At 43.8% G+C, this 27,774-nt stretch overlaps 1 protein-coding gene across 4 annotated transcripts in view; it reads left to right on the forward strand.

Annotated features, from left to right (window-relative positions):
• Positions 1 to 5,226: 5,226 nt before the first annotated feature.
• COG5 (component of oligomeric golgi complex 5) overlaps positions 5,227 to 27,774 on the forward strand; it is a 324,671-nt gene continuing 302,123 nt past the window's right edge. For 3 of the 4 annotated variants that reach the window (XM_039516771.1, XM_039516790.1, XM_039516780.1), the window contains exons 1-5: positions 5,227 to 5,355; positions 10,848 to 10,987; positions 12,979 to 13,036; positions 25,724 to 25,778; positions 25,870 to 25,939. In XM_039516771.1, the coding sequence (XP_039372705.1) occupies positions 5,250 to 5,355; positions 10,848 to 10,987; positions 12,979 to 13,036; positions 25,724 to 25,778; positions 25,870 to 25,939 (429 nt within the window). In that variant the 5' untranslated portion in view covers positions 5,227 to 5,249. Of the gene's footprint in view, positions 5,356 to 5,704; positions 5,819 to 10,847; positions 10,988 to 12,978; positions 13,037 to 25,723; positions 25,779 to 25,869; positions 25,940 to 27,774 lie in introns of all 4 variants that reach the window. The other variant, XM_039516800.1, reaches the window with a different exon arrangement.

Here is a 27,774-nt window from a genome sequence, read left to right on the forward strand (position 1 = left end):
ACACTGAGCACCATGTTCTTCCTTAAAAATGAAGAGATGTATCCTACTCTTGGGTTTACATTTTAGGGGAGGGAGTTAACATCTCTGGTCAAGGGTAAAGATATAGACCAGGGGTCTGCAACCCTTCAGACGTCATGTGCCAAGTCTTCATTTATTCACTCTAATTTAAGGTTTCGCGTGCCAGTAATACATTTTAATGTTTTAGAAAGTCTCTTTTTATAAGTCTATAACAGGGTTTCTCAAACAGGGGTTGCTGCTTCTGTAGGGAAAGCCCCTGGTGGGCTAGGCCAGTGTGTTTACCTGCCCCGTCCGCAGGTCTGGCTGATCGCGGCTCTCACTAGCCGCGGATCGCTGCTCCGTGCCAATGGGAGCTGCTGGAAGCGGCACGGGCTGAGAGACGTACTGGCCACTGCTTCCAGCAACTCCCATTGGCCCGGAGCAGCGATCGGCCAGACCTGCGGACGGGGCAGGTAAACACACCGGCCTGGCCTGCCAGGGGCTTTTCCTACAGAAGCGGCGACCCCTGTTTGAGAAACCCTGGTCTATAATATATAACTAAACTATTGTTGTATGTCAAGTAAATAAGGTTTTTTAAATGTTTAAGAAGCTTCATTTAAAATTAAATTAAAATGCAGAGCCCCCCGGACTGGTGGCAAGGACCCAGGCAGTGTGAGTGCCACTGAAAATCAGCTCATGTGCTGCCTTCGGCATGCATGCCATAGGTTGCCTACCCCTGATATACACACTATGGAAGCCATTCCCTGGAAAATGGAATACGTGCCAAACATGGCATGCAAGCCGATTTCGAGTGGCACGCTGCTGCCTGCCACAGTCCCATCCCCAAGCCCCACTCAGCCGCCCCCACCCACCGCTCTCCCCTGCTGGGGCAAGAGGCAGAAGCTTGGTCCTGCGGCAGCCAAGCTTCCCCCCTGCCCTGCTTCTTCCCCCAGCCCGGTGCTTTCCTGCCCCCGCCTTCCCTGCGCCAATCAGCTGATGGCCTTTGCAAGGGAGAGGGGGAGGGGGAAGAGTGGTAGTGTGCTCGCTTCTCCATAGAGGAGACAGGGAAGAGGTAGAGACGGGGCCTTGGGGAAGGGGGTGGGACGGGGCATATCCCTTCCAGACCCCTGCCATGAGCCACTCAGGGCAGGGGGCTGGGAGCACCCCCACGAGCCAAGCACCCCAGCCCTCTGCCCTGACCCCTGAACCCCACCCCCACCCTTCTGCCCTGCACCCCCTCTGCCCTGACCCCTGAGCCCCACACACACACCCAGCCCTCTGCCCTGACCCTTGAACCCCCCCCCACACAGAGCCTTCTGCCCTGCACCCCCCACACCCTCCAGCCCTCTGCACTGACCCCTCAACCCCCCACACCCCCAGCCTTCTGCCCTGCACCCCCACCCCCCCCAGTCCTCTGCACTGACCCCTGAACCCCCCCACATCCCCAGCCTTCTGCCCTGATTTGAGCAGGGGGTTGGACTAGATGATCTCCTGAGGTCCCTTCCAACCCTGATATTCTATGATTCTATGATTTATTAGGAAGAAACTTCTTCTGTGCACAGGTCATTCCAGGCATTTGATTCCTCAAAAGCAGCTGGTACTGACCACTGGTGGGACAGGAATTGGACAAGATGGACCACTGATCTGATCCAATATGGAAGTTCCTCTGTTATGGGTCACTTGGCAGTGTGGTTCCATCCATCTAGATATTTGTATTTTGGTATTTTTAATGTACTCACCAGACAGGAAGTTTTTCTTATTATCAGAATTTTAATATCTGTCCATTAACCCAAATTAGCACAGGCACACAGGAGCGCTGCTTGAACAGAAAAGTGAGGGCATATCTTCACTAGCAATGTTAAAGCACTGAGCTCTCCCAGCGCTGTAAAAAACAAAACAAAAAACACCTCCACAAGGGAAGCAGCTCCCAGCACTGGGAGTGCGGCTCCCAGCACTAGTGCACTGTCTACACTGGAACTTTACAGTGCTGAAACTTGCAGCACTCAGCTCTGAGCAAAAAAGTTGCAGCGCTGTAAAGTACCAGTGTAGACAAGGTCTGATAGCTCGATGGTTTGAGCATTAGCTTGCAAAACCCAGGTTTGTGAGCTCAAACCTTGAGCAGGCCATTTGGGGATCTGAGGCAAAAATCTGTCTGGGGATAGGCTCTGCTTTGAGCAGGGCGTTGGACTAGATGACATCCTAAGGTCCCTTCCAACCCTGATATTCTATGAAAATACAACATCTATGAAACTTTTAAGAAGAATAGGACCACTTCTTGCTTTAACTGCTGTGACAGACTCAGCTCACAAGACCATTTGGAAGTGCTTCGCAGAGCACAATTTGAAAGCCATTGCCTTAAGGTATTGTCACAAGTGCTAAATGTAGTCTTTGATCCAGCAAGATTACTGTTTCAGAGTAGTAGCTGTGTTAGTCTGTATCTGCAAAAAGAATAGGAGTACTTGTGGCACCTTAGAGACTAACAAATTTAAGCTTATGCTACAATAAATTTGTTAAGTCTCTAAGGTGCCACAAGTACTCCTATTCTTTTTGCAAGATTACTGTGACAGTTTTGTTAACAAGATAATTAAACATGTAATTTAAATCAAAAAAGGATTTCGTTCTTTCAAAATAACGTTTAAGAGACCTGAATGCTGTAAATCAACCTCAGAGCTAGCACAAAATAAATTGGATGCTAGAAGAGCCCAATATATCCCATTATTATGGCATAAATGAGCCAGAGTATAGCATCAAGCATCATGTTTAACATTTGAATGAATACTGGGACCTAGTAGTATTGTGGGTTAATGAATTACTCATCAACTGTGAAGACAATTGAAATCCTAGTTACAGCATAAATGAAACTGGGTTTAATGTTTTCATTGTATTTCACAGTGAATATCTGCATACATCATAAAACCAGATATTCTTATTCAACCTGTAATGAAACCCATAGAGCAGCTTTCTTTCTACAGATTATCACTATAGTTTAGTTTAACTTTCAGAATATCTTTTGCAGTTATGCATAGCTTTCTTAAATTTATTTGGGCTGAAATTCTCCATAGGCTGCTATGTCTCAGACCTATTAGACTCTCGGGCAGGGGTGGGAGGAAAGAAGAAGTCCAGGGTTGGGGGTACAAATCACCCAGCTAGTTCAAGAAAGCATCTTACCTCTTTCTTTGTTTAGAGAATGGGACATGCTGACAATACCTGCACTATGATAATCAATGACTCAGGTTGGCTTCCTCCCTCATTATAACCCAAGTAACTAACTTCTTGATTGGCCAGATTGGCCGTGATCTCTCCCCCCTCAGCCAGCAACTGAAAAATAGCTCATACTTGCTGCACATGATCGTTTCAGTTGTTGCTATATGTATTGTCCAAATATGCAATGGCATACTGCTGATGAGGTCTGAGAACCTTGTCCATTAAATGTTGCGGCTGCTCCATGCAAGCCAAAAAGCACTGTCAGGAAGTGGAAGACCCTGGAAGGTATCAAGAAGGCTGTTTTTTCTTGTGATTCAGCAGCGCAGAGAATCTGCCTTTTGTAAAAGCTACTGTAGTGAGGTATTTGGGAGCTCCAAAATGTTGCAACAGCTCATCCACTTGTGGCATAGGGTATATTGTCTTGATATGGTGGTGTATTAGTCTACTCTCCACTGCACCCAGAAGGAATTCATTGCAGAAGGCCTCACTAAGATATAAAACCTAGGCTCTTTGTTTAGGAGACTGGCACCCATCTGTATTTGTGCAGGCTCTTGGTCAATGGGTGCTTGAAACCCCAGTTTGGGTTCTGGTAGGTGAGAAGCATTAAACATCCCTTCCCTGGTTTTCCAAGGCTTCCACAGGTTCACATGGGAAATACTGTTTTTTCCCCTCCTGCCAGGCAGGCAGACTTTGTAGTCCACAAGGCCAACTGAAAAACCACTTCAAAAGGCACTTGCCATCTGGCTAGCACTATGGATTCCATGCTAGGGAGTAGCAAAAGTACTCATTACCCAGACTGGAAGGTCAGGAGGCATGCACCCTGGTTATGTTTGTTCTTGCAAGCTCCCCTCTCCCCTCCGTGACAGGTTTTTACAAGCAAACACTCCCAGACTTGAGGCACTCCCTGACATGGAGAACATACTGGGCCATACTGGATATCATCTGGCCATGGTGATCCCAGCCCTCATATAGAAGGTTTAATATTCCTTGAGGCTGTCACCAGTATAAACAGATCAAAGGGAGAGAATGCAATGGAACCTTGCGGTACCTTCCTTATGACAAACAAGAGACGAGGAAGTAATTGGTCCTAATGCTTGGGATCAGAGGATAGAAATTGTTTTTTAGCATCACTTTAAGAGTTTTGTTGACTCTCTCAACTAATCCATCTCTTTGTGGACGGTAGACATAAGTCTTTGGAGACTTAATCTTCAATAGGGAGCATAACACCTGCATTAACTGGGATGTAAAGCTGGTTCCTTGATTGATCAGGTTTTTTTGGGGGGGGGATCCTTGCTCAAAGTTCCATGGCAACTGCTGTTGCCTTTGTGTAGTGTAGTGGGGGGATGGCCAGGATCACAAGCAAGTGTTCATATCCCACCACACTTTTCTCTAGGAGGTCTACAATATCAGTCTTGATTTGCCTTAAGGGAGTTTTGATCAGGAGGAATGAGATCAACGGGGCCTTTGGGATGCTCTTTGGGGTAGTTAATTGGTACTATGGACAAGAGGCCCAGTATTGTCTAAGCTGATGGTGGTCACTGGGCCAGCAGGAATGAGTCAATACAGAGACTGGGAGAAAACCTTGTCCAAAGTGCCCAGCAGACAGGATGTCATGAGCTAGCTATAGGAGTGCCCGGTTGTATAACATCCTCAGCGAGGGAAGGAAAAGACAGGGAATGGGGGAGAGACAGACAGACAAACGGGAAGAAGACAGTGGGGCAGGAAAAGGAAGAGCAATAAGAGGATGGGGTTGAATGGCGCAGGGAACGATGCTGAGCCAGCTATGCCAGGCCTGCTCTCCCCAGCACCCAATACTGCGCCCCACTCTCCTGCCCCCATCCCTCCCCGGGCCCCTCCCGGCCCAGCTCCCCTCCCCCCTTGTGCCCGCTCCCGCCCCTCGTAGCATCAATCGCCACTTCACCCGCGGCGGGAGATGCCAGGCCAGCGCGACCTTTCCCCTCTGACCCTTCACCCCCCCAGCACCGCCCCTGCCCACAGACACCGCGGGGCGCGGCATTCTGGCGCCGTCGCGCGCCGGTCGCTCTTGGATGACGTTCGGGTCTCCGCGAGCTGCCAGCATGGAGGAGGCCGCGGCGGGAAGCGGCGGTGGTAGCCCTGCCCTGGGACTGGCTCTCGGGGAGCTGCTGGGGGACGGTGAGGAGGGGCTGGCGCGGGTCCGGGGGGGAGCAGGCGGTGCGGGGTAACGGTGAAGTCGGGGGCGGCGGGGACACGAGCGGGGGGCCGGGCAGCAGAGGGTCTGAGGTGAAGTGAGGGCACCGGGCAGTCGGGCTCTGCGCGGGGCACACAGGGCTTTGGGCAGCGGAGGGGCCCTGCAGGGGGCCGGCACCAGGCTAGTGGTGCGGGCTGTGTTGGGTTTGCCAGCCGGACTAGGGACCGGAGGCTGCGAGGCGGAAGAGCTGGAGGCTGCGGAGGAGTTTGCTGCGGTGGCAGGGGAACCGTGTCTCACCTGTCTGCTCGCGTGGCTGTCTTGCTGCTCCTGCAGGTCCCCATGCACCAAGCTCACTGTCTGTCCTGCTGGCTGGAAAGAGGGGGTAACTGCCCGTGCTGCGAGTTGTTCTAGTCCCTGTGCTTCAGGTTTATCGTGGCATCAAATGAAGTTAGTAGGAATTGTGTTGTTTTTAGTGGCCCTTCCACACACGAGTTCCTGCTGTATATACTGTGGGGGGTGGAAGGTGGCTCCTTCTTACTGAATGTCCTGTTAGTCCCTGTATGCAAGGCTTGCTAGCTCAGGAATTCCAGGTTCCTAGTCTGTCCTCTGATTACATCTTCCTCTCTCTAAGAAGGGAGAACTCTGTATTTAAATTGTGCTGATGTTAGTGTCATCTTGTTATGTGGATCGATTGCATGTTGGAATTGCAGTCTCCTCTTTAAAAAGCAAAATCCCATTATGAGAGTTGTCTGTATGCCTCCTCTTCAATTTTTATCATAATGGCTAGAATACAGCTAGGAGATGTAATAAATCATTGTAATCATAGTTAATGTTTAGAGTCTCTGGTTTAGTTCTAATGTGGATCACAAATGAAATTCTTTTGGTGGTTTTAATTTAATTCCATAGAAATTAATCCGTTTACAAGATTGCAATATGATTTGATGGTGTCAGTTGCAATTGTCAGTTTTCTGTTTGCGATTCTCAGTAATTTTACTCTGGGTAAAACTTCATCTTATTTAGCTTACAAAATTCTGAAGAGGAAATGGAAAGTATAGTTTTAGTGTAATGCGTTCCTGAAAAGGTGGCTTTATCCAGTTTTGGATTTTGGATTCACTCAGGCCAGGCCAGGGCTTTATAAAGCCGCACACAAGCGACCAGGGAGCTTTGCGAACAGGGGCTGCTAACAGGGAGTTTCATAACCCCTTCCCTGTAGCCCCCCCTAAAATCCTAAAACCTATAAACCAAACTACATTCCAAAACTACTTTCTGTAAACCAGCCTTTCACTAACTAGGAGACAATGCAGGCAGAAGCCCAGCAGCAGAGTGGGGGCTATCCAGTTTATTGCACTGAGTGTAGCATGTATGATTACCTGCCCTGTGTGTGCAGTCGGTGCAAGGAGCTCCTGGCCCTCAGAGACCATGTACTGATTTTGGAGGCCAGGGTGGCAGAACTGGAGGAGCTGAGAGAGGCAGAGAGGTATGTTGATGAGGCCTTCCGGGACACTGTAGAATTGTCCTAAGACAGCACCTGTGCTGTTGAGGAGGAAGAAGGGCCCAGGGAAGTAGAGCAGTCAATGGGAGCAGAGGAAACCTTCCCGTAGTTGGGACCCTCCTTCCAGATGGTGCTGGGGTTGCCTCTCGCACTGAGGTTGCCTCTCCGGGAGGGAACTCCAGTTTCTAGGAAAAGGCAGGTGTTAGTAATGGGAGATTCGATTATTAGAAATGTAGATAGCTGGGTCTGTGATGACCGGGAGTGGTGACTTGCCTGCCTGGTGCGAAGGTTGCGGATCTCTCGAGGCATCTAGATAGACTTATGTGTAGTGCTGGGAGGCATGTAGGTACCAATGACATAGGGAAGGGTAGGAGAGATGTCCTGGAAGCCAAATTTAGGCTGCTAGGGAAGAGACTGAAATCCAGGACCTCTATGGTGGCATTTTCAGAAATGCTCCCAGTTCCGGGCCAGGTAGGCAGGCAGAGCTTCAGAGTCTCAATGCGTGGATGAGACGATGGTGTAGAGAGGAGGGGTTCACGTTCATTAGGAACTGGGGAAACTTCTGGGATGGGAGGAGCCTATACAGGAGAGATGGGCTCCACCTAAACCAAAGTGGAACCAGACTGCTGGCGCTAAACATTAAAAAGGTTGTAGAGCAGTTTTTAAACTAGGTGATGGGGGAAAGCCGACTGCTGCAGAGAAGCGTGTGGATTGGACACAGACTTCTCTTAGGGAGAGTCTGATGATAGAGAATCTCCAGGTTATAGTCAGGAGCAGAGGAATGAGAAATATAATGTAAGGGCCGGATCAGATGATGAACAGTCACATAAAAAGAATCTGGCACATCAGAAAAGGCAGGATAATAAACAGGGACAAGTTTTTAAAGTGCTTGTACACAAATGCCAGAAGTCTAAATAATAAGATGGGTGAACTAGAGTGCCTTGTGATAAAGGAGGATATTGATATAATAGGCATCACAGAAACCTGGTGGACTGAGAGCAATCAATGGGACACAATCATTCCGTACAAAATATATCGGAAGGACAGAACAGGCCGTGCAGGGGAGGAGTGGCACTATATGTTAAAGAAAGTGTGGATTCAAATGAAGTAAAAATCTTCACAGGTTCCATAGAGTCTCTATGGATAGAAATTTCATGCTCTAGCAAAAATATAACATTAGGGATCTATTATCGACCACCTGACCAGGACAGTAATAGTGATGATGAAATGCTAAGGGAAATTAGAGGCTATCAAAATTAAGAACCCAATAATAGTGGGGATTTCAATTATCCCCATATTGACTGGGAACATTTCACTTCAGGACGAAATGCAGAGATAAAATTTCTCGATACTTTAAATGACTGCTTCATGGAGCAGCTGGCGACTCTAGATTTAATCCTGAGTGGAGTGCAGGAGCTGGTCCAAGAGGAAACTATAGCAGGACCGCTTGGAAATAGTGACCATAATACAATAGCATTCAACATCCCTGTGGTGGGAAGAACATCCCAACTGCCCAACACTGTGGCCTTTAATTTCGGAACTATACAAAAATGAGGGGTTAGTTAGACAAAAGTTAAAAGGTACATTGACTAAAGTGAAATTTTAAAGACACCATAATAGAGGCCCAACTTCAATGTATACCCCAAATTAAGAAAAACTGTAAAAGAACTAAAAGAGCCACCGTGGCTTAACCACCATGTAAAAGAAGCAGTGAAAGATAAAAAGACTTCCTTTAAAAAGTGGAAGTCAAATCCTAGTGAGGCAAATAGAAAGGAGCACAAACGCTGCCAACTTAAGTGCAAGAGTGTAATAAGAAAAGCCAAAGAGGAGTTTGAAGAAAACTCCAAAGGTAATAACATAATGTTTTTAAGTACATCAGAAGCAGGAAGCCTGCTAAACAACCAGTGGGGCCCCTTGACGATGAAAATACAAAAGGAGCGCTTAAAGATGATAAAGTCAGAGAAACTAAATGGATTCTTTGCCTCAGTCTTCACGGCTGAGGATGTTAGGAGATTCCCAAACCTGAGCTGGCTTTTGTAGGTGACAAATCTGAGGAACTGTCACAGATTGAAGTGTCAGTAGAGGAGGTTCTGGAATTAATTGATAAACTCAACATTAACAAGTCAGACCAGATGGCATTCACCCAAGAGTTCTGAAAGAACTCAAATGTGAAGTTGGAACTATTAACTAAGGTTTGTAACCTGTCCTTTAAATCTACCCAATGACTGGAAGTTAGCTAATGTAACGCCAATATTTAAAAAGGGCTCTAGGGGTGATCCTGGCAATTACAGACCGGTAAGTCTAACGGCAAATTAGTTGAAACAATAGTAAAGAATAAAATTGTCAGACACATAGAAAAACATAAACTCTTGAGCAATAGTCAACATGGTTTCTGTAAAGGGAAATCGTGTCTTACTAATCTATTAGAGTTCTTTGAAGGGTCAACAAACATGTGGACAAGGGGATCCGTGGACATAGTGTACTTAGATTTCCAGAAAGCCTTTGACAAGGTCCTCACCAAAGGCTCTTACGTAAATTAAGCTGTCATGGGATAAAGGAAAGGTCCTTTCATGGATTGAGAACTGGTTAAAGGACAGGGAACAAAGGGTAGGAATTAATGGTAAATTCTCAGAATGGAGAGGGGTAACTAGTGGTGTTCCCAAGGGTCAGTCCTAGGACCAATCCTATTCAATTTATTCATAAATGATCTGGAGAAAGGGGTAAACAGTGAGGTGGCAAAGTTTGCAGATGATACTAAACTACTCAAGATAGTTAAGACCAAAGCAGATTGTGAAGAACTTCAACAAGATCTCACAAAACTAAGTGATTGGGCAACAAAATGGCAAATGAAATTTAATGTGGATAAATGTAAAGTAATGCACATTGGAAAAAATAACCCCAACTATACATACAACATGATGGGGCTAATTTAGCTACAACGAGTCAGGAAAAGATCTTGGAGTTATCGTGGATAGTTCTCTGAAGATGTCACGCAGTGTGCAGAGGCGGTCAAAAAGCAAACAGGATGTTAGGAATCATTAAAAGGGGATAGAGAATAAGACTGAGAATATATTATTGCCCTTATATAAATCCATGATCTCGAATACTGTGTACAGATGTGGTCTCCTCACCTCAAAAAGATATTCTAGCACTAGAAAAGGTTCAGAAAAGAGCAACTAAAATGATTAGGGGTTTAGAGAAGGTCCCATATGAGGAAAGATTAAAGAGGCTAGGACTCTTCAGTTTGGAAAAGAGAAGACTAAGGGGGGACATGATAGAGGTATATAAAATCATGAGTGATGTTGAGAAAGTGGATAAGGAAAAGTTATTTACTTATTCACATAATACAAGAACTAGGGGTCACCAAATGAAATTAATAGGCAGCAGGTTTAAAACAAATAAAAGGAAGTTCTTCTTCACGCAGCGCACAGTCAACTTGTGGAACTCCTTACCTGAGGAGGTTGTGAAGGCTAGGACTATAACAATGTTTAAAAGGGGACTGGATAAATTCATGGTGGCTAAGTCCATAAATGGCTATTAGCCAGGATGGGTAAGAATGGTGTCCCTAGCCTCTGTTCGTCAGAGGATGGAGATGGATGGCAGGAGAGAGATCATTTGATCATTGCCTGTTAGGTTCACTCCCTCAGGGGCACCTGGCATTGGCCACTGTCGGTAGACAGATACTGGGCTAGATGGACCTTTGGTCTGACCCGGTACGGCCTTTCTTATGTTCTTATGTTCTTATGTTCTTAGGCAACAGGACATGGGCAATAAAAATGATGTGATCAAGCATGTCTCCTTTAAATTTGCTCTTTTTGCTAATGGTTGCTCCTTAAATCAATGTCCAGTTATGTTCTAGAAACCAGACCACACCTGCTAATAACATGGGGTGTAGGTCTAGTATACCTGCAGTTCTTTACATCCTTAAATACGTATGTAACTTTTGTGGTATGAAAAATAAACGGCTTAAAATATATTTTTCAGAATGTTACGCTGATTTCTTAAGAGAAGACTTTGATGTAAAGACTTATACTTCTCAATCTATTCATCAAGCTGTGATAGCTGAACAGTTAGCAAAACTTGCTCAAGGAATCAGTCAACTGGATAAAGAGCTTCACTTACAAGTAAGTACCAGGTATGTCATTTGTTTCAGGCAATCATGTACAAACATAGTTTAAAAGTTCAGTATTTCAGTCTTGCATGCTCCTAAAGTTTCCCCACATTCTCAGTAACTAGTGACTAAGGGTATGCCTACACAGCCCACAGCAGCAAGCCTCCCAGCCCAGGTCCACAGACTTGGGCTTGCACTAGCGCTCTATAGATAACTGTATATGCAGCATTTCAAGTTGCCTCCCTAGTCTTCAGAGTCTGAGCTGCAATTTCAAAGCAGTGTCTACAGCTGTTTTTAGAGCGCTAGCACGAGCCTGAGTCTGTTAACCTGGGCTGGGAGGCTCATTTCCACGGGCTACCTAGTCATACCTAGTGTGTGTCTTTCAAGAATGTTAACCACAGTGCTTGTTGGATGCAGTTCCTCCTCTCTTCTGCTTTCTGACATTTTCACTGGGAACCAGTTTTTAAAAAGTTACCTGTTACAAACATAAGGCAAATCTAAATTTACATTATTGAGTGATCAAGTAACTGATACAGTGATTATTTGGTACTTTGAGATAGAGTCTGAGCTTCTTGAATTGGGGATTATGTGTAAAATAACTACACAGAGAGACTGTGTACTAATGGATGATACGAAATATTCAGTAATTGTTGCAGTTAGCAAACAATGTAATAAATAGAAAGCTAAAATTATAAATGTAAGGGGTGTAGTTCTTTGTTTGTTTGCATAACCAGTGCCATTCCCAACCCTAGTGCATCTATATCTAGGGCCCTACTAAATTCATGGTCTGTTTTGGTCAATTTTGCAGTTAGAGGATTTTTAAAATAGTCAATTTCATGGTTTCAGATGTTTCCATCTAAAATTTCACAGTGTTGTAACTGTTGGGGTCCCTACCCAAAAAGAGGTTGTGGGGGGGTTGCAGGATTTGCCACTCTTACTTCTGCGCTGCTGCTGGTGGGGGCGCTGCCTTCAGAGCTGGGTAGCACCCTTGGCTGGATGTCGCCAGTCCTGCCCCTCCCTTACAATTGTCAGATATTGAGGGGAGGAGAGATCAGGTTACACAGTTTGTGATGTATTTTTCACGGCCATGAATTTGGTAGGGCCCTATGGATATCTGTCAGGTGTAGAATACACCTGTAAATCTGGGATTTTCCTTATAGGAATCGCATTTTCATACTAATAGTGTTTGTTAGCAGAAGTGATAGAACAGGAATGCACTTTTCTCAGAGCTTCATGAAAGATCTCCCTCCTTGTGTGGAACATCCTTTGACACCAATAGAAGAACATTCATGTAAGGAGAGCAGAGTTTCAGATCTACTGTGCATATTTAAGAGGATGATTGTCCTAAATATAGAATTAACTGGAAATACTTTACAGGGGGTGGTGACACTGTGGGCTAGTTAGAAGCTTCTCTCTTCTAGAGACTTGTGTAAATGTTTTGTTCATGTCCCAACTATATAAGAAACTTGAATTTTTCGCAATTTGTCCCTTGTAAATGTTTTTCCACATCTCATATTTTGACAAAACTGGCATTCTGGGTTTAGAAAAATCCAGGATTTAGTTAAATATGTGAAGAAGGCAAGGGCTAAGGTTAATCACTGGATGGTGGGTAAATTTAAACATCATCGGCTGTAATCTGCCTGGCTAGACCAGGTGCTGAACATTAATTCAGAAAAAAATAATTGAATAAATAAAAAGTTTGTATTACTAAAATAAAATGTTTGTGTCCTTAAAGCATAAACTATATCAGTTTGGTGCTGACTGTGAAGAGTCTCATCTGATTTAAAATTTATTATGGATACAAATGAGTTTACAAGGTAGAGGGGTTTGTCTGTAAAGCAAGTGGGGAAAAATAGAGAGGTCCCTTATCACTCAGGGATTCTACCTACCCTAAGAATCACTTTTCTCTTCTAAACCCACTCATGGATATGTGCTTAAAGAAAATCTGAGTTTGTAGTTTTGGAATTAGCCTTGCAAATAATGATTGGTGGTCTAATTTTTCAGGTAGTTGCAAGACATGAGGACTTATTGGCACAAGCAACTGGAATTGGATCTCTGGAAGGTATAAATCCATTTTATGCTGGTTAGTTTTTAGCATAATGGAGACACTGTTAATAACTTCATAGTTAAGGTGACATCAGACTGTTGAGTAGTAACGTTACCGGACAGAGGTCTTACTTTATTAACTTATGGCAGTTTTCTTTAATGTCAGCAGATGGAGCTGTAAGAAGAGTATTTTGTTAATACTTTTTTTAACGTAATTACACTATAGAAAGATTTGTTAATGGAAGGAATGTTCTAAGCAACTTAAATAATGCAATCAAGTTTCTGTAAGTATCTTGAAAACTCACACTGTTTTAAAATTTCATACTGTAGCCTCCAGTCTATCAACTAACACACCATACAGTGACATGTTGCCGTGAATACCAGCTTTGTGAATGGTGGAACATGTTTCTAATGTCATTTAATCTACAAATAAAAAACAAAGTAGTTATTTTGTGGTCTTAGTTGCATCACTTCCTTTTTGTAGAAAGAGGCTGCAAAATTAAATACAGATTTTTTGACTCCACTGATTGGAGTCTGGTATAATACCAGTTGATAGTTCCCAAATTAGGACTTTTTGATCAGCGTGTCTGTGTGAAAAACCGGTCATTTTGTGGTTTTTCAAAATAGATATAAGGTTTCAGAGTCTCACTTACTTTAAGATTACATTTTGGGTCCCATTAGCCCAGGGGTTCTCAAACTGGGGTCAGGATATTACATGGGGGTCAGGAGCTGTCAGCCTCCACCCCAAACCCTGCTTTGCCTCCAGTATTTATAATGGTGTTAAATGTATAAAAAGGTGTATTTAATTTAGAAGGGGGGTCACATTCAGAGGTTTCCTATATAAAAGGGGTCAGCAACACAAAAGTTGGAGAACCACTGCATTAGCCCTTACAGTCTTGTTAATTTCTTCCTAACAGTCTTGCTTGGTGGCATCTGCATATTTTATGTGCGTACTCTCCACTCCCTTATCCAAGATATGTAATTCAAATATTGAAAGGTACAAGACCCTGGACTGATCCCTGCCGGACCTCACATAGATATGACCTCCCAGTTTGACAGCAAACCAATGATAGCTACTTTCTCAGTACAGGCTTTCAACCAGTTCAACAATTATAGACTTGGTTAAAGTTGGTGAATGTGCTAACCGGATGCCAGGGGATTTGGGTCCCCCCTTTTCCTCTTCTGGTTTTCTAATTTTCAGCTAAATCAAAAGGGCTCTGGCCTCTGATGCCGAGAACATTCCTTGAAATTTTGGATTTAAACTGATGTGGTGTGCAAAAGTTACTGTGTTACAGCCAGCCAGCCAAGCAGAGAAATGTCTCTGCCAAAAAAGAAGAAAAATGAGTTGTCAGACTTATGTATCAAAATTGCTAAACACTTCTCCTCAGCTCAGCAGTGTCAACCCTTAAAATGCTAGTGTTTTCTAAATTGCCAGGCAAACGAATGTTTAGGAAGATGGTTTGTACTCCACATTCAAATAACTGAAGTAGGCAAGTGCTGATAGTCTGATTAATGGACTGATAAACATCCCCCAGTCAAATTCCTCACCCAGTAGCAATTTGTGCCCAGTTGAACTTAAATGCCCTAAAACCACGCTTGGTTTTGAAGGCACTCTACACTTATTGGGAAGTCTTAACAATAGAACTTGCTTGGAGACTTCGCTCTATGATGGCAAAGTTCTTTAAACGTTAATTCAGCCTTGAACCACCCTATTCAGTATACATGGTAAGTCACCCACATTTTGAAACTCATGAAAATAAAGTACGAAGAGGTTAAATCACTTGTTTGAGTCATACAGTGTGTCTGTTTCAAAACTGGCATCAGAGTTTGGGTTGCCCAACTCCAGTCTTGTGCTCTAACCCGTTGTTCATGCTGCCTTCTTTTGAATTCAATGCCTATCTTACAAACTATAACCAATAATTGCAATTGCATCCTTCTTTATAGTACTATATGCTGCTCTCTTTAACTGTTTCACTGGAATTGTGTTAATAAAGATGGTTCTAATTTATTTCCCCCACCCCACCCCAGCAGCTCATTCAGTGAGAAACTGTGCATTAGCTCTTGCATGTCAGTATTCCCAAAACTGCACATCCTCCTGCTCCCTGGGCACTGAATTGGTACCCACTTGGGTGTCTAACCTGAGTGGTCGTGTGGAGGGGTGCCTTAGGTATAGATTCATAGGATGTCGATATTAAGACACCAAAATGGGGCCAGATACGTGGGTAATGGGAGTGGAGAGCAAATTCTGATTTAACATTTTTTAAAGGTAGAAACCTTAAATTCCCAAAGTTAAGGTTTTACTTTTTTTTTAAAAACATTTCACCACCTCCTCCTCCCCAATGAAATAAAACTTTTATCAGTCTATCCACCTGAAATGTAAGTTTGCTCCTCCATCTACATAGAGACCTTTTTAAAAAAAAAGATGGGGCTTTTTGGTCTTTGTCGGGGTTGGGATTATACAGCATATTTGAGGGATGCTAGTAAAGTACTTCAATTTTAAACAGTTAAAAAAATCTTTGTCAGTCTGGAAAGGCCTAGGGACTTCAAATTTGTTTAATTTTAATTGGCCTTAATGAGAACTGATTCTTGTGGTTATTCTTAATTATTCCATCTAGATTTCATTATAGAATTAAAATCTTTAACAATATAATTTCTCTCCATGAATTGCAGTAGCTGCTTTGGATCACATGAAGAAAGCCTAGCCTGAAAGATACCCTGGGGATATCCTAATAAGCTCTGGTATAGGTGAAAGGCACTGCATAGAGGCACTATAGACTAGTGGACTAAGCAGAGAGCTAAAAGCCAGAAGCTTCTAAATTCTATTCTCAGCTCTTCTACTCTGTATAACCTTAATAATTAAGCCTTGTGGTTTTTGTACACTGATCTCGCAGAGCTGTGCAAAAATTAGTTATGCCTAATGGTCTCCCTGTAAGGTAGGGAAGTAAATCATTGTCCACAAAAGTTGAATGATTTGTCCAAGGCATTACAGCAAGTCTTTATCAGAGTAGAATCTTGACTGTCATTCCCTATACTCTAGTCTGGATCACATTACATCCCATGGAAATTCATTTCGGCAAGACTGTGAACCTCTCCATGTCTCTGTTTTTAATTTTTGTTTGTTTTTCCCTACACTTTTCTTTGTATCCTAGCTCTGCTACTTTCCGGAGCACATGGATGATAAAACCTAGGAAACAATTTGCAGCTTGGCAAGTGGTATGGTTCGATGGAGTGGACTGGATTTGAGCTAGTGGGGGGAGAGAAATTTTTAGCCATGCAAAAACTGAAATGCTTAATGTGGCCACCTCACAGCTTCCAAGCAAATACACTAACATAACACTGAGGTCTTTTTTTCCCCTATGCCACAAAACAGTAAATTCCTGAATAAAAACATGTAAGGTGGAGTTAGGGTTGCAAATACCTTTTTTAAGAAGAAAACTTTAATAGACTAATGTTGTTTAAAAGGTGAGAGAGCCAGGAATTCAAAAGTAAAGTTACACTAAAAACAAATAACTCTATATTTCTAAACTTTCTAGTATTTGACAGAGTTACAGTTCCACAAAACAGCCTTAAGTCTGCCCTTCATCCAAAATGATGACATGGTCTGCACACCATTTATCTTCCACATTGACAATATTCACAGAGTAAAAAATACTTAATGTATAAGTTGCTACTTAACATGAAAAATGGATGGATATCAAAGAAAATCAGCATGTGTGTATGAGGGAATCTGACAGTCTGAGATTATGGCAATATTCAAATATCCTCACAGCCTGCAGACTCTTTTAAATGCATAAGAGTGAAATATCTCCTTACTCATTCAAAAAGCCAACCTTAACTATCCCCCTATTCTCTCTCCTGTAGAACAGAAATCTCTTAAAAATCATTTACCCTTTCTACATCCTGTGCATTTCTGGTATGGGCCACAAACTAATCTGGCCCAGAGAGCATCCACCAATTCCTTAGCCCAATGTGACCAGAGGTCTTGACATCTCTGGTATTATACTCCATACATGGAAAACATATTTTTCCCAGCTCCTCCATCCCAATTTTCTACTATTGTAAGGAGACCACTTAAATAGTAGTAGTGGTATTGTGGGATTGTTTTAATTGCTATTGCACTGCCCTGCTACCATTCTTCCTGCAGAAGCCAGAAAGCCTAGCCTTTTTAACCAACTTTCCATTATACATTCCATAGTCTTCTTCCTCATGTGAGTTGGAAATCACATGTCCTCTATTCTATATATTAAATGGGGAAAAAACCTTTGTTAATGCAGAGTTAAGATTGTCCAGTGATCGCTTGTGCCCTTTCAGAAGTTTGAATTTTGCTGAACTCTGGAAACCAGGAAATTGAGTAAATGCCCACATAACTTTAAATCTGTTTTCCCCAAACTGGCATTGGTCACTGGGAGTGATCTGCATGCACTTCAGCGGCATTCACTGTGATAGGTGTAGGTGTAGTAAATGGTGGAGGAATAAGTTGGAGCAGTTTGGGGGGAGCTGTGATTGTGATAAGAGGAGATCTGAGTCCCTGCATATGTATCAAAGGATAGGTGCATGTGTACCTTGAGGTTCCAGTCTGCATCATTTCAGTACAGAATTCTGTAGGCTGTGTCAGTGGCAGAGCACTAGGGTCTTTTGGACATGGGTATTGGAAGTTGTGAGGTGGGATATGAGAGCTAGGGAAAGTATAGATTTAGGTGGCACCCTATGTGCAACCATGATGGGGTTGTACATTTTTTTTTTTTCCCAAGTGTGGTTTTGAGTGTCTGAGCATAAGGCAGGTGCAGGCAGCACCTGTCCATTACAGTGAAAAGGTAGAGCTGGAAGATGTGTTATGGGCATATTGGGGTATCACTCTAAGAGGGGAGAGTTAAGATTACATGAATATTTACCTTTAATTGTGTATTTTCTGGTTCAAAAGCATGAGTTTTGCTGAACTCTGAAGGGGCACAGGCTATCACTGCTTAACTCTGCGTTAACAAATCTTTTGCGATTTAATTTCCTCACTTTTTATTTTTTTTAAGCAGAAAGAGAAATGCTTGTTGGTAGCAATTAATTGTCCTTTAGACAGTTATTGTTCTCACCTAGATTTATAGCTAATGTGCTACTGAGGCTAGGTAATAATCGGAAGACCTAGCTTTTATATAGTGCTTTTCATCAATAGATTTCAAGAACTTTACATCATTATCCCAATTTTACAGTCGGGAAAACTGAGGCACAGAGGGTGACATGACTTGCCCAGGGTCACCCAGCAGACTGGTGATGGAGCTAGGAATAGTCCTAGTTTGTGGTCTTTCCACTAGGAGACAGAGTTAAACAATAAAAAAAAATTATATGGAGATATACTTATTTCATAGAGCTGGAAGAGACCTTGAAAGGTTATCAAGTCCAGTCCCCTGCCTTCATTAGCAGGACCTAGTATTGTCCCTGACAGGTTTTTTTTGTTTTGTTTTTGCCCCAGACCCCTAAATGGCCCCCTCAAGGATTGAACTCACAAGTCTGGGTTTAGCAGGCCAATTCTCAAACCACTAAGCAGTGTGATTCCTTAAGTGCTCCATCCCCTTCCTTCCACCCTTCTACATTTTGTTACAGTAGAATGGGGTAATTGTTGTCCTTTGAAATGTTTTCATTGTGTAGTTGCTAACGTGTCCGGTGAGACAAATCTCATCCATGGTTTGTCCTAAAATCTTGACAGTTTTATTACATGGTTGTTAAAGTAACTCTAACCATGTGAGAGAGAGACATACACCAGTCTTCCTTCCCCACCTCCTTCCCCACTATTCTTTGCAACATGTAGCCCCACCGCCACCATTCCCTGGCCCCTCTCCCCTTCCCATCCTGTTAAGCCATTAGATGGCACTGTAGAAGCCATTAACATGTAAGAAGCTGCTCCTTGCTGTCTCCTGCCCTATTCTTCTATATACACACATCGCAGACAGCAGCTTAGTGGAAGGTCACATGTTACCTTGGTTATATAGCCTGAGATGCAAACTTGACACCATCAATTTGGGCTTGAATAGGGACTGGGAGTGATTGGCTCACTACAAAAGCAATTTTCCCTCTCTTGCTATTGACATCTACTCATCAATTATTGGGAGTGGACTACATCCACCCTGACTTAATTGGCCTTCAACATTGGTTCGCCACTTGTAAGGAAACTTCCTTCTCTGCATGTGCCAATGTATATTTATGCCTGTATCTGTAATTTTCACTCCATGCATCTGAAGAAGTGAGTTGTTTTACCCACAAAAGCTTTTGCCCAAATAAGTCTGTTAGTCTTTAAGGTGCCACCGGACTCCTCCTTGTTTTTGTGGATACAGACTAACATGGCTACCCCTCTGATACTAAGAGAATGTATGGCTATCTGATCTGATGATGATGTCATGGCATTAGGTATGTTCTCAATGTGGCTGTATAGTCCGATCCATGAGGAGCAAAATTGTGAACAGATGTCAACACAGGAATGTGCAGGCTCCCAGTAAAGAGCTGCCATGATGCTTGTTCCTTTTTTGGTCATTTTTTCACCTCTGCCTTCCTCAAAGTGTTTACAACCTTTATTGGCAGTTGCTCTCTGTTCAGATCTGTCTGTGGCTGTGTCTTTAAAGTTATCAATATTTATCTTGCATGAGGTGAGATTCTGCTTATGGGTATTTTTGAAATGTTTTTGTTGACCACACCTTCATTTTCTGAGTGTCAGCTTGCATAAAAAACTTTTTTCAGGAGTCTGCCATTGTCCATTCTGTTACATGTCTCAAAGCGATTGTTTCAGGTCATGTCAACTGCTCCATTCCTGTCAGTGGATGTTGCCATCTCCCTCCCCAGTGCTGGAGAGTGTCAAGCAAACCTGTTCCCTTCTCGTCACCCCAGTCTCAGCAGTGTGTTGTTGGTGTATGCTCTGAGTATGCCTGTTCCAAGTTCCCCACCTAGTGGGGCAGGGCTTTCCCAGACCTTGGCTCACATGGGGTGCCAGGGATGAAGGATCACGCTCCTGTAGATGAGCAGTTGGTCTCCCAGAATTTGGCATCCTTGGTCAGGGAGCAGGGCTCAGACATGTGTAGGTGGCAGGGAACCTCAGCTCACATGGAGGGGTAGGGAGAAGGGTCAGACTCCCCCAGGTAGAGAAGCCCTCTCCAGAACCTGGCTCACATGAGGGGGGCCTGGATATGTGGGGTCACACCCCTGTAGATGGACTGGGGCTCCCCAAATAGTGATGCACGGACACACATGGGAGGGGAATGTTGGACAGACACGTGCCCTGGCCCTGTTCTCCATGTGATCCTTCCCCTCTCCCTGCAACCTCTCTTCCTATTCCCATCTACTCTTCCACCCCTTACTACCCTCCTTCCCAGCAAGCATTTGCTTTTGTCGTTTATTTTCTAAAACTACAACAACCAATTGTTTCAGTGCCTTCTGGATACAGTATTCTGCCATGCTCAGATTAAGTTTCTCCAAAATAAAAATGCCCCTTTGTTAGAGGCAGATTGGAGCATTATGCCTGTTGTTTAACTTCTACCCTGGATTTGGATTTGAACTTTCAGTGCTTGAACTTGATGACTGTCATGTACCCTCAGAGCCTCCCATCTTCTATGATATAGAGGTAGTATTCCAAATAGTTAGCCTCCCTGCACATGCTCAGTGTAATCTATTAGGCATGTAAACCTTAGTGTGCCTAACTGAGAATATCAGCGTGGAAGGCTACTGAGTAACAAAATGGTGGGAAATGCCAATGATCTTGGAGAAGCTGGTTACTTTAGAATAACTCCATCCAGGTACTGACCTTTAGGGTGACCAGATGTCCCGATTTTATAGGGACAGTCCCAATTTTTGGGTCTTTTTCTTATATAGGCTCCTATTGCGCCCCACCTCGTCCCGATTTTTCACACTTGCTGTCTGGTCACCCTACTGACCTTGAAGGAAAACACTGGTGTACTCTAAATTGAGCAAGAGCTGAGATAGCAAAAACTTGTGATATGACCAAGAGGAAGCTGAGGAATGACCCCAAACGTGAGTGTAGAGAATCTAGGCAAACACTTGAACACCGCCTGACGAAATGCTTCTCCTCTCCCCCCCCCCTCCGCCCCGTTAACATCACGTACTCCTGAGCAGCTAGTCAAGATAAGTGACAACACCAGGTCTTGGCTGTGGCTTTGGAGCGACAAGTGATGCTGATGAAGAACTAAAGAAGAAACTCTTTTTCAATACTATTTAGTTTGATTTCCTCCAAAGGGTTGGTGAGTGCCAGGCGCTCTGTTGGGGTAACCATCGAGCATTTCAGACCCTGGTACGATGATCCGAGCCCTGGTTTGATCTCTATCTGTGAGCAAAAAAAGTCAGAATGTGCAACATTTCAGAAAAGCTGTTTTTGATGGAGTCTGCATCTTGGGGGTCCCAAATTTGAATTACTGACAGTATCCTTTGCCCCCTTAAGGCACACCACATTTCAAGGCAATCCGATTAACCATATGGATTTTAGACCACTTAGAACAGTCGAGCTTTAAACAGAAAGCTGATCTTAACTATAGCAGAACTGTTGCTCTACTGTAATAAATGTTACAGGTCTTTGAACATCCCAGTCATCAAGTCAGTTTAGAACTTCACAATTTATGAAGGAGAGAAGAGTTGACCTGTTTATACAACGTATGAGGATTCATTTGTAAACAAAGACTAAAAAAGTGTGAAGATTTAGTATTTGTGAACAGTAAGAGTATCCCTGTGAGATGGAGGGTGGCTGGCAGATTTAAGGTTGTTTGTTGAAATGTGTAATTGTATTTAACGTTTATAGAGTTAAGTAGTTTGAATTGGGAGTACTTGAATATTTCTCTACATCCTTTTCAGTTCACTCTGATAGTTTTTTTTTGTACTGCAATGTAAAGATAAATGTTAAGTACAAACCTTAAGTTGACAGTTTCTGTCTGAACTTCTTCATTTTGCTTTGACTTTAAAATAATAATAATTATTAATAATAAAAACTATTGGGCTAATAAGGTGCTACAGAGCTGTGGTTTTTGTGGAACTTGTGAGCTCAGTAGGAGAACTAGGAATTCATGAACATCCCCCATCTCTGCCACCATATTGGAGGAACTGCAAGGGACCAGCATCATCTTTCTTTGTCGATTCTGCAGAGTTTTGGTCCTGGTTTCTCCTTACCTTGCAATACACTGAATTATACAAGTGCTGAAGAATGCTTGGCTTCTGCCAGTTTACACTGGTCTCTGGTGGAAGTTTATACTGTACGATCTAGATTGGGGTGGGCAAAGTACGTCCCGCAGGCTGGATCTGGCCTGCCAGCCATTTTAATCCAGCCCTCGAGCTCCTGCTGGGGAACAGAGTCTGGGGTTTGCCCCGCTCCAGCACTCCAGCTGGAGAGCAGGGTCGGGGGCCACTCGATGCAGCTCCCGGAAGCAGTGGCATGGCTCCTCTCCAGCTCCTACTCATAGGGACAGCTAGGGGGCTCTGCTCTGCACACTTCCCCTGCCCCAGGTGCCGCCCTGGCAGCTCCCACTGGCTGGGAACTGTGGCCAATGGGAGCTGCAGGGGCGGTGCCTGCGATGGGGCACTGCCTGCAGATGGGGCAGTGCACAGAGCTGCCTGGCTACGCCTCCATTTAGGAACTGAAGAAGGGACAGCCGCTGCTTCCAGGAGCTGCTTGTAAGTGTTTCCCAGAGCCTGCACCCCTGAGTCTCCCCCTGTGCCCCAACTTCTGCTGCAGCCCTGATCCCCCTCCCACCCTCAAAGCCCCTTGATTCCAGCCTGGAGCACCGTCCTGCACAGGGCCGCTCAGAGGATTCAGGGGGCCTGTGCTCGGCGGTGGGGGGCCCCCGCTTCGGCAGTAATTTGGCGGCGGGGGGTCCTTCCACTCCGGGACCCACTGCTGAAGTGCCCCGAAGACCCGCGGCGGGGCGCCCCCTGCCGCCGAATTACTGCCGAAGCGGGACCCGCCGCCGAAGTGCTGGGTCTTCAGCGGTAATTTGGCGGCGGGGGTTCCTTCCACCCCGGAGTGGAAGGACCCCCCTGCCGCTGAAGACCTGGAGCGGAAGAAGCTCCAGGGGCATGGGCCCCACGAGAGTTTTCCGGTGCCCCCAGAGTGAGTGAAGGACCCTGCTCCAGGGGCCCCGAAAAACTCTCGTGGGGGCCCCTGCAGAGCCCGGGGCATGGGGCAAATTGCCCCACTTGCCCCCCCTGGGCGGCCCTGGTTCTGCACCCCAAACCTCTCATCCCCAGCCCCACCCCAGAGTCCACACCGCTAGCTGGAATCCCCACCCCAGCCCGGAGCCCTCTACCACACCCTGAATTCATTTCTGGCCCACCCAGGAGTCTGTACCCCCAACTGGAACCCTCACCCCCTGCTGCACCCCAACCCCAATTTTGTGAGCATTCACGGCCCGCTATACAATTTCTATTCCCATATGTGGCCCTCAGCCCAAAAAGTTTACTCACCCCTGCTTTATATCAGCCCTGACACTAAAAATATTTAACCCCCCCACCAAAAAAACCCCCCTGAGGATTAATGTTGTCCTGCTGCTAAATGATTCTATAATCTTTTGTTTTGAAGAGGGTATAAAATACACATCAGCAAACAAGAATTTTTTACTTGCCCTCTTAAAAGAAACAGCTAACATGATAGTCCACACAGGGATGTATTTTTCCTTTTTCTGGTAATTTCCGTAGCCAACTTAAAAGGAGCTCATAGTAGTATTGTTGACTTACTCTTAACTAAAGCAGCCTGAACATGGGCATTTATGTTTCAGTTCTTTGTTCTTGTTTTATTGGATTTTCAGTTCCTCTTATGCATTGGCTTCTCTGAATTAATGATTTTTGCAGGTTGTCTGTAGTTTTGCCAATGCCCAGTGAGTTCTGCCTTTGTACGTGTCTTGTCTCTTACAATTGCTCAAACATGCTTATTGGTTACATGGGAAATCTGTATGCTAAGCATGACAAGTTCAAAAACCCAGACTCCCACAGTTGTGTTCTAACTGTGTTATCTGAATAGCCGTGCTGGGCATCAAACTGTGTTCTTGGAGTGCAGCAGACTATAAAGGCTGATTTTGTTCAGAACTGGAAATATGTTGAGTCACGGTGCCGTGGATATAACTTCTTTCTTTGTTGTTTGAAGCTGTTGTTACTTTAAAGCATCAATAAACTTATTTTGCCCTTTATGGTTTCATGTCTTGAAGGATTTATAATTTGAAATTCAGTCAGGTTCAGATGGAAATAGCCTTACTCACATCGAATAGCACCGTGTTCTATATAGATTCTTGTACTGCACTTATCACCGTAGTATCAGAGCACCTTCCAGCAGTGTATTAAGCAATATGATTACACTTCTGAGGCCAGGTCATCACCTGTTGGGATGGGATGGAGTCTCCTCTAGCCAACCGAAGGTGAAAGAGCCTTACTTGCTGATGTAGCTATTGAGAGCTTAGTATTAGCAAGAATCCAAGGGTGTTCTTGAACCACAGACCGAAATGACTAATTGTGGATGTGTTACTCCTGGTATAAGGTTCTGGTAATTTGTTTTTTTGACAAATAGATTCCTTATGAGGCATATTTATACAGAACTTAGTGTAATTTATTTAAATTACAATACAGAACTATATTTCCTGCACCTGTCAGAAGCAGTGCACAGGCTTGGGGGAGTCAGGGGTAACGGAAAAGATGAGGGAGAGGGAAGGAGCCTAAGAGAGAACTTGGAGGGTGTTGGGCGTGGGTGGGAGGTTTTTCTTGGGGGGGTCTGTGAGATTGTTAGAGTGTTGGGAAGCCTCCCTCTTTCAGACCCTGGCTGACCCCAAGCCTCTCCCATTTAGTTGGGCACTTTTGCCCCTGTTCCAGCACCCCTCATACCCCTGGGTCTCTGTGGCCTCCCTCCCTCAACCCCAGGCTCATCGCTGTCTCCCCACTAGCAATTCTGAACCCCAGTCTGTGACACCTCCCCCCCCCCTCCCCCCCCCGAGCAGCCCTGTGTGCCCCACTCTGTTCTAACCTGGCTCTGCGGGCAGGTGCTGTGATGAACTTCTCCTGTGGGAATTCTGCACCACTGGGCACAGAACTTTGTATTTTCCCTCATAAAAAATATTTTGTCTAAGTATCAGAGGGGTAGCCATGACGTATGCATCCGACGAAGTGGATATTCACCCACGAAAGCTCATGCTCCAATATGTCTGTTAGTCTATAAGGTGCCACAGGACTCTTTGCTGATTTTGTCTAAGAAGTGCTGCAGTTCTGCCTTTTGCCCACCAGAGGTAGCTGTGGCACAAGAACAGCCGGCATGAACACAACTGGTGCCACAGTAACTTCTGGTGGGCAAAAGGCTGAACTGCAGCACTTAGGCAAAATATTTTTTTATGCAGGAAAATACAAAATTATGCGAGACAGATGAATTATGCGCATCTGTAGATGTGCAGAATTCCCCCAGGAGTAATGTGTACCTTCAACTAAAGGAGACTACATTATACTCCATGAGTAGTCCCACTGATTTTCTTAGGACTTACTCTTGACTAAAAAGCTTCAGGATCTGGTCCTAAATTGTGTATAGTAGATTAATACATTTAAATAACCTACTAGTTGACTTATGATCTGTACACTGTATTTCTAAATATACAATGTTTCACTTTATATAAAAAGATGTATTGGAAGTGGGAAAATTACAACTTTATGTCAGATGAGTTGTGCTCTGACTGTACGTAAAATGCCTTTCTTTTTACAGGTGTCCTTCAAATGATGCAGACTAGAATTAGTGCTCTACAAAGTACAGTTGACAGGTATGTCATTGATTATGCGATGAAAAGTATTTATCAATTTTGAACTTTTTCACTGTATTACATTTCTAAAAAGTATTTCCTTTCTTAATAGAATAAGAGCCAAAATTGTTGATCCATACAACAAAATAGTGTCTCGCACAGCACAGCTAGCAAAGCTTCAGGTAAATAACATTATAAATTTACCTTATTTTAACATTATTTTTCAAAATAATTATTTTGCTTCCAGATTTCTTAAACTGTTCGGGGGTAGGGGGGAGTTAAATCACTTACCATATGAAGAAAAACATCTTGGTAGAGACTTCAATTCCTCAATGAACTTAAATCCTTGTAATGCATTGGTGCAACTATTTATGGGTTAAAAGGGCAATGCTTCATTTTGCAAGGCAAAATTCAGTTTCCTTACTGTGAAAAGTAGAAGACCAAAGTTGGTAGTAATTAGATTAGTGTAGTGGGGAGGACGGGGGACGGATGGGGGAGAGTTAACTCTTCTAGAGTCTGCTGACCTGCAAATGAAACCAACTATGCTTTTTTAGAAACAATATTTCCCCTCACAGAGCCAATACCTCTTCCTTCTATGTTCTCTTAAACCCCATGTTGTTCATTTAATTGATTTAAAAAATTGTTTCCTTTAGCCTCATCCCTGTTTTCAGGAGTAATATAGAAAATATAACCTCTCCCATTCTCATCTTGCAGTTGCTGCCACTTTCTAATTCTGAAGCTCAGTGCTCAAGGAGTTGTACAGACAGTGAAAATAAGCAATCAGATTTGTTATGGAGATATATTATAGTTAATATTAGGGCCGTCAAGCGATTAAAAAATAATAGAAACCATTTATTTAAATATTTGTGGATGTTTTCTACATTTTCAAATATATTGATTTCATTTACAACACAATACAAATTGTACAGTGCTCACTTTATATTTATTTCTGATTACAAATATTTGCACTGTAAAAAACAAAAGAAATAGTATTTTTCAATTCACCCAATACAAGTGCCATAGTACAATCTCTTTATCATGAAAGTTGAACTTACAAATATAGAATTACATACAAAAAAACCCTGCATTCAAAAATAAAACAATATACAACTTTAGAGCCTACAAGTCCACTCAGTCCTATTTCTTGTTCAGCCAATCGATCAGACAAACAAGTTTGTTTATATTTTCAGGCGATAATGCTGCCCATGTCTAGTTCAAAATGTCACTTGAAAGTGAGAACAGGCGCTTGCATGACACTGTTGTAGCTGGCGTCGCAAGATATTTACATGCCAGATGCGCTAAAAGATTCATATATCCCTTCATGCTTCAACCACCATTCCAGAGGATAAGCGTTCATGCTGATGACAGGGAAAACAGTCCAAAGCAGTGCAGACCAACACATGTTCATTTTCATCATCTGAGTCAGATGCCACCAGCAGAAGATTGATTTTCTTTTTTTTTGGTGGTTTTGGTTCTGTAGTTTTCACATCGGAGTGTTGCTATTATAAGACTTCTGAAAGCATGCTCCACACTTTGTCCCTCTCAGATTTTGGAAGGCACTTCAGATTCTTAAACCTTGGGTTGAGTGCTGTAGCTATCTTTAGAAATCTCACATTGCTATCTTTTTTGCGTTTTGGCAAATCTGCAGCGAAAGTGTTCTTAAAATGAACACCACGTGTTGAGTCATCATCGGAGACTATCATCACATGAAATATATGGCAGTAAAATAGAGTCGGAGACATACAATTCTCCCCCAAGGAGTTCAGTCACAAACACATTATTTTTTAAACAAGCTTCATCATGGCCGAAGCATGAAGGGGCATACGAATGTTTTGCATATCTGGCACATAAATACCTTGCAATGCCAGCTACAAAAGTGTCATGCAAATGCCTGTTCTCACTTTCTGGTGACACTGTAAATAAGAAGTTGGCAGCATTATCTCCCATAAATGTAAACAAACTCTTTTGTCTTAGCGATTGGCTGAATGAGAAGTAGGACTGAGTGGACTAGTAGGCT

The sequence above is a fragment of the Mauremys reevesii genome, linkage group 1, assembly GCF_016161935.1.
Source record: "Mauremys reevesii isolate NIE-2019 linkage group 1, ASM1616193v1, whole genome shotgun sequence".
Classification (NCBI taxonomy): Eukaryota; Metazoa; Chordata; order Testudines; family Geoemydidae; genus Mauremys; species Mauremys reevesii.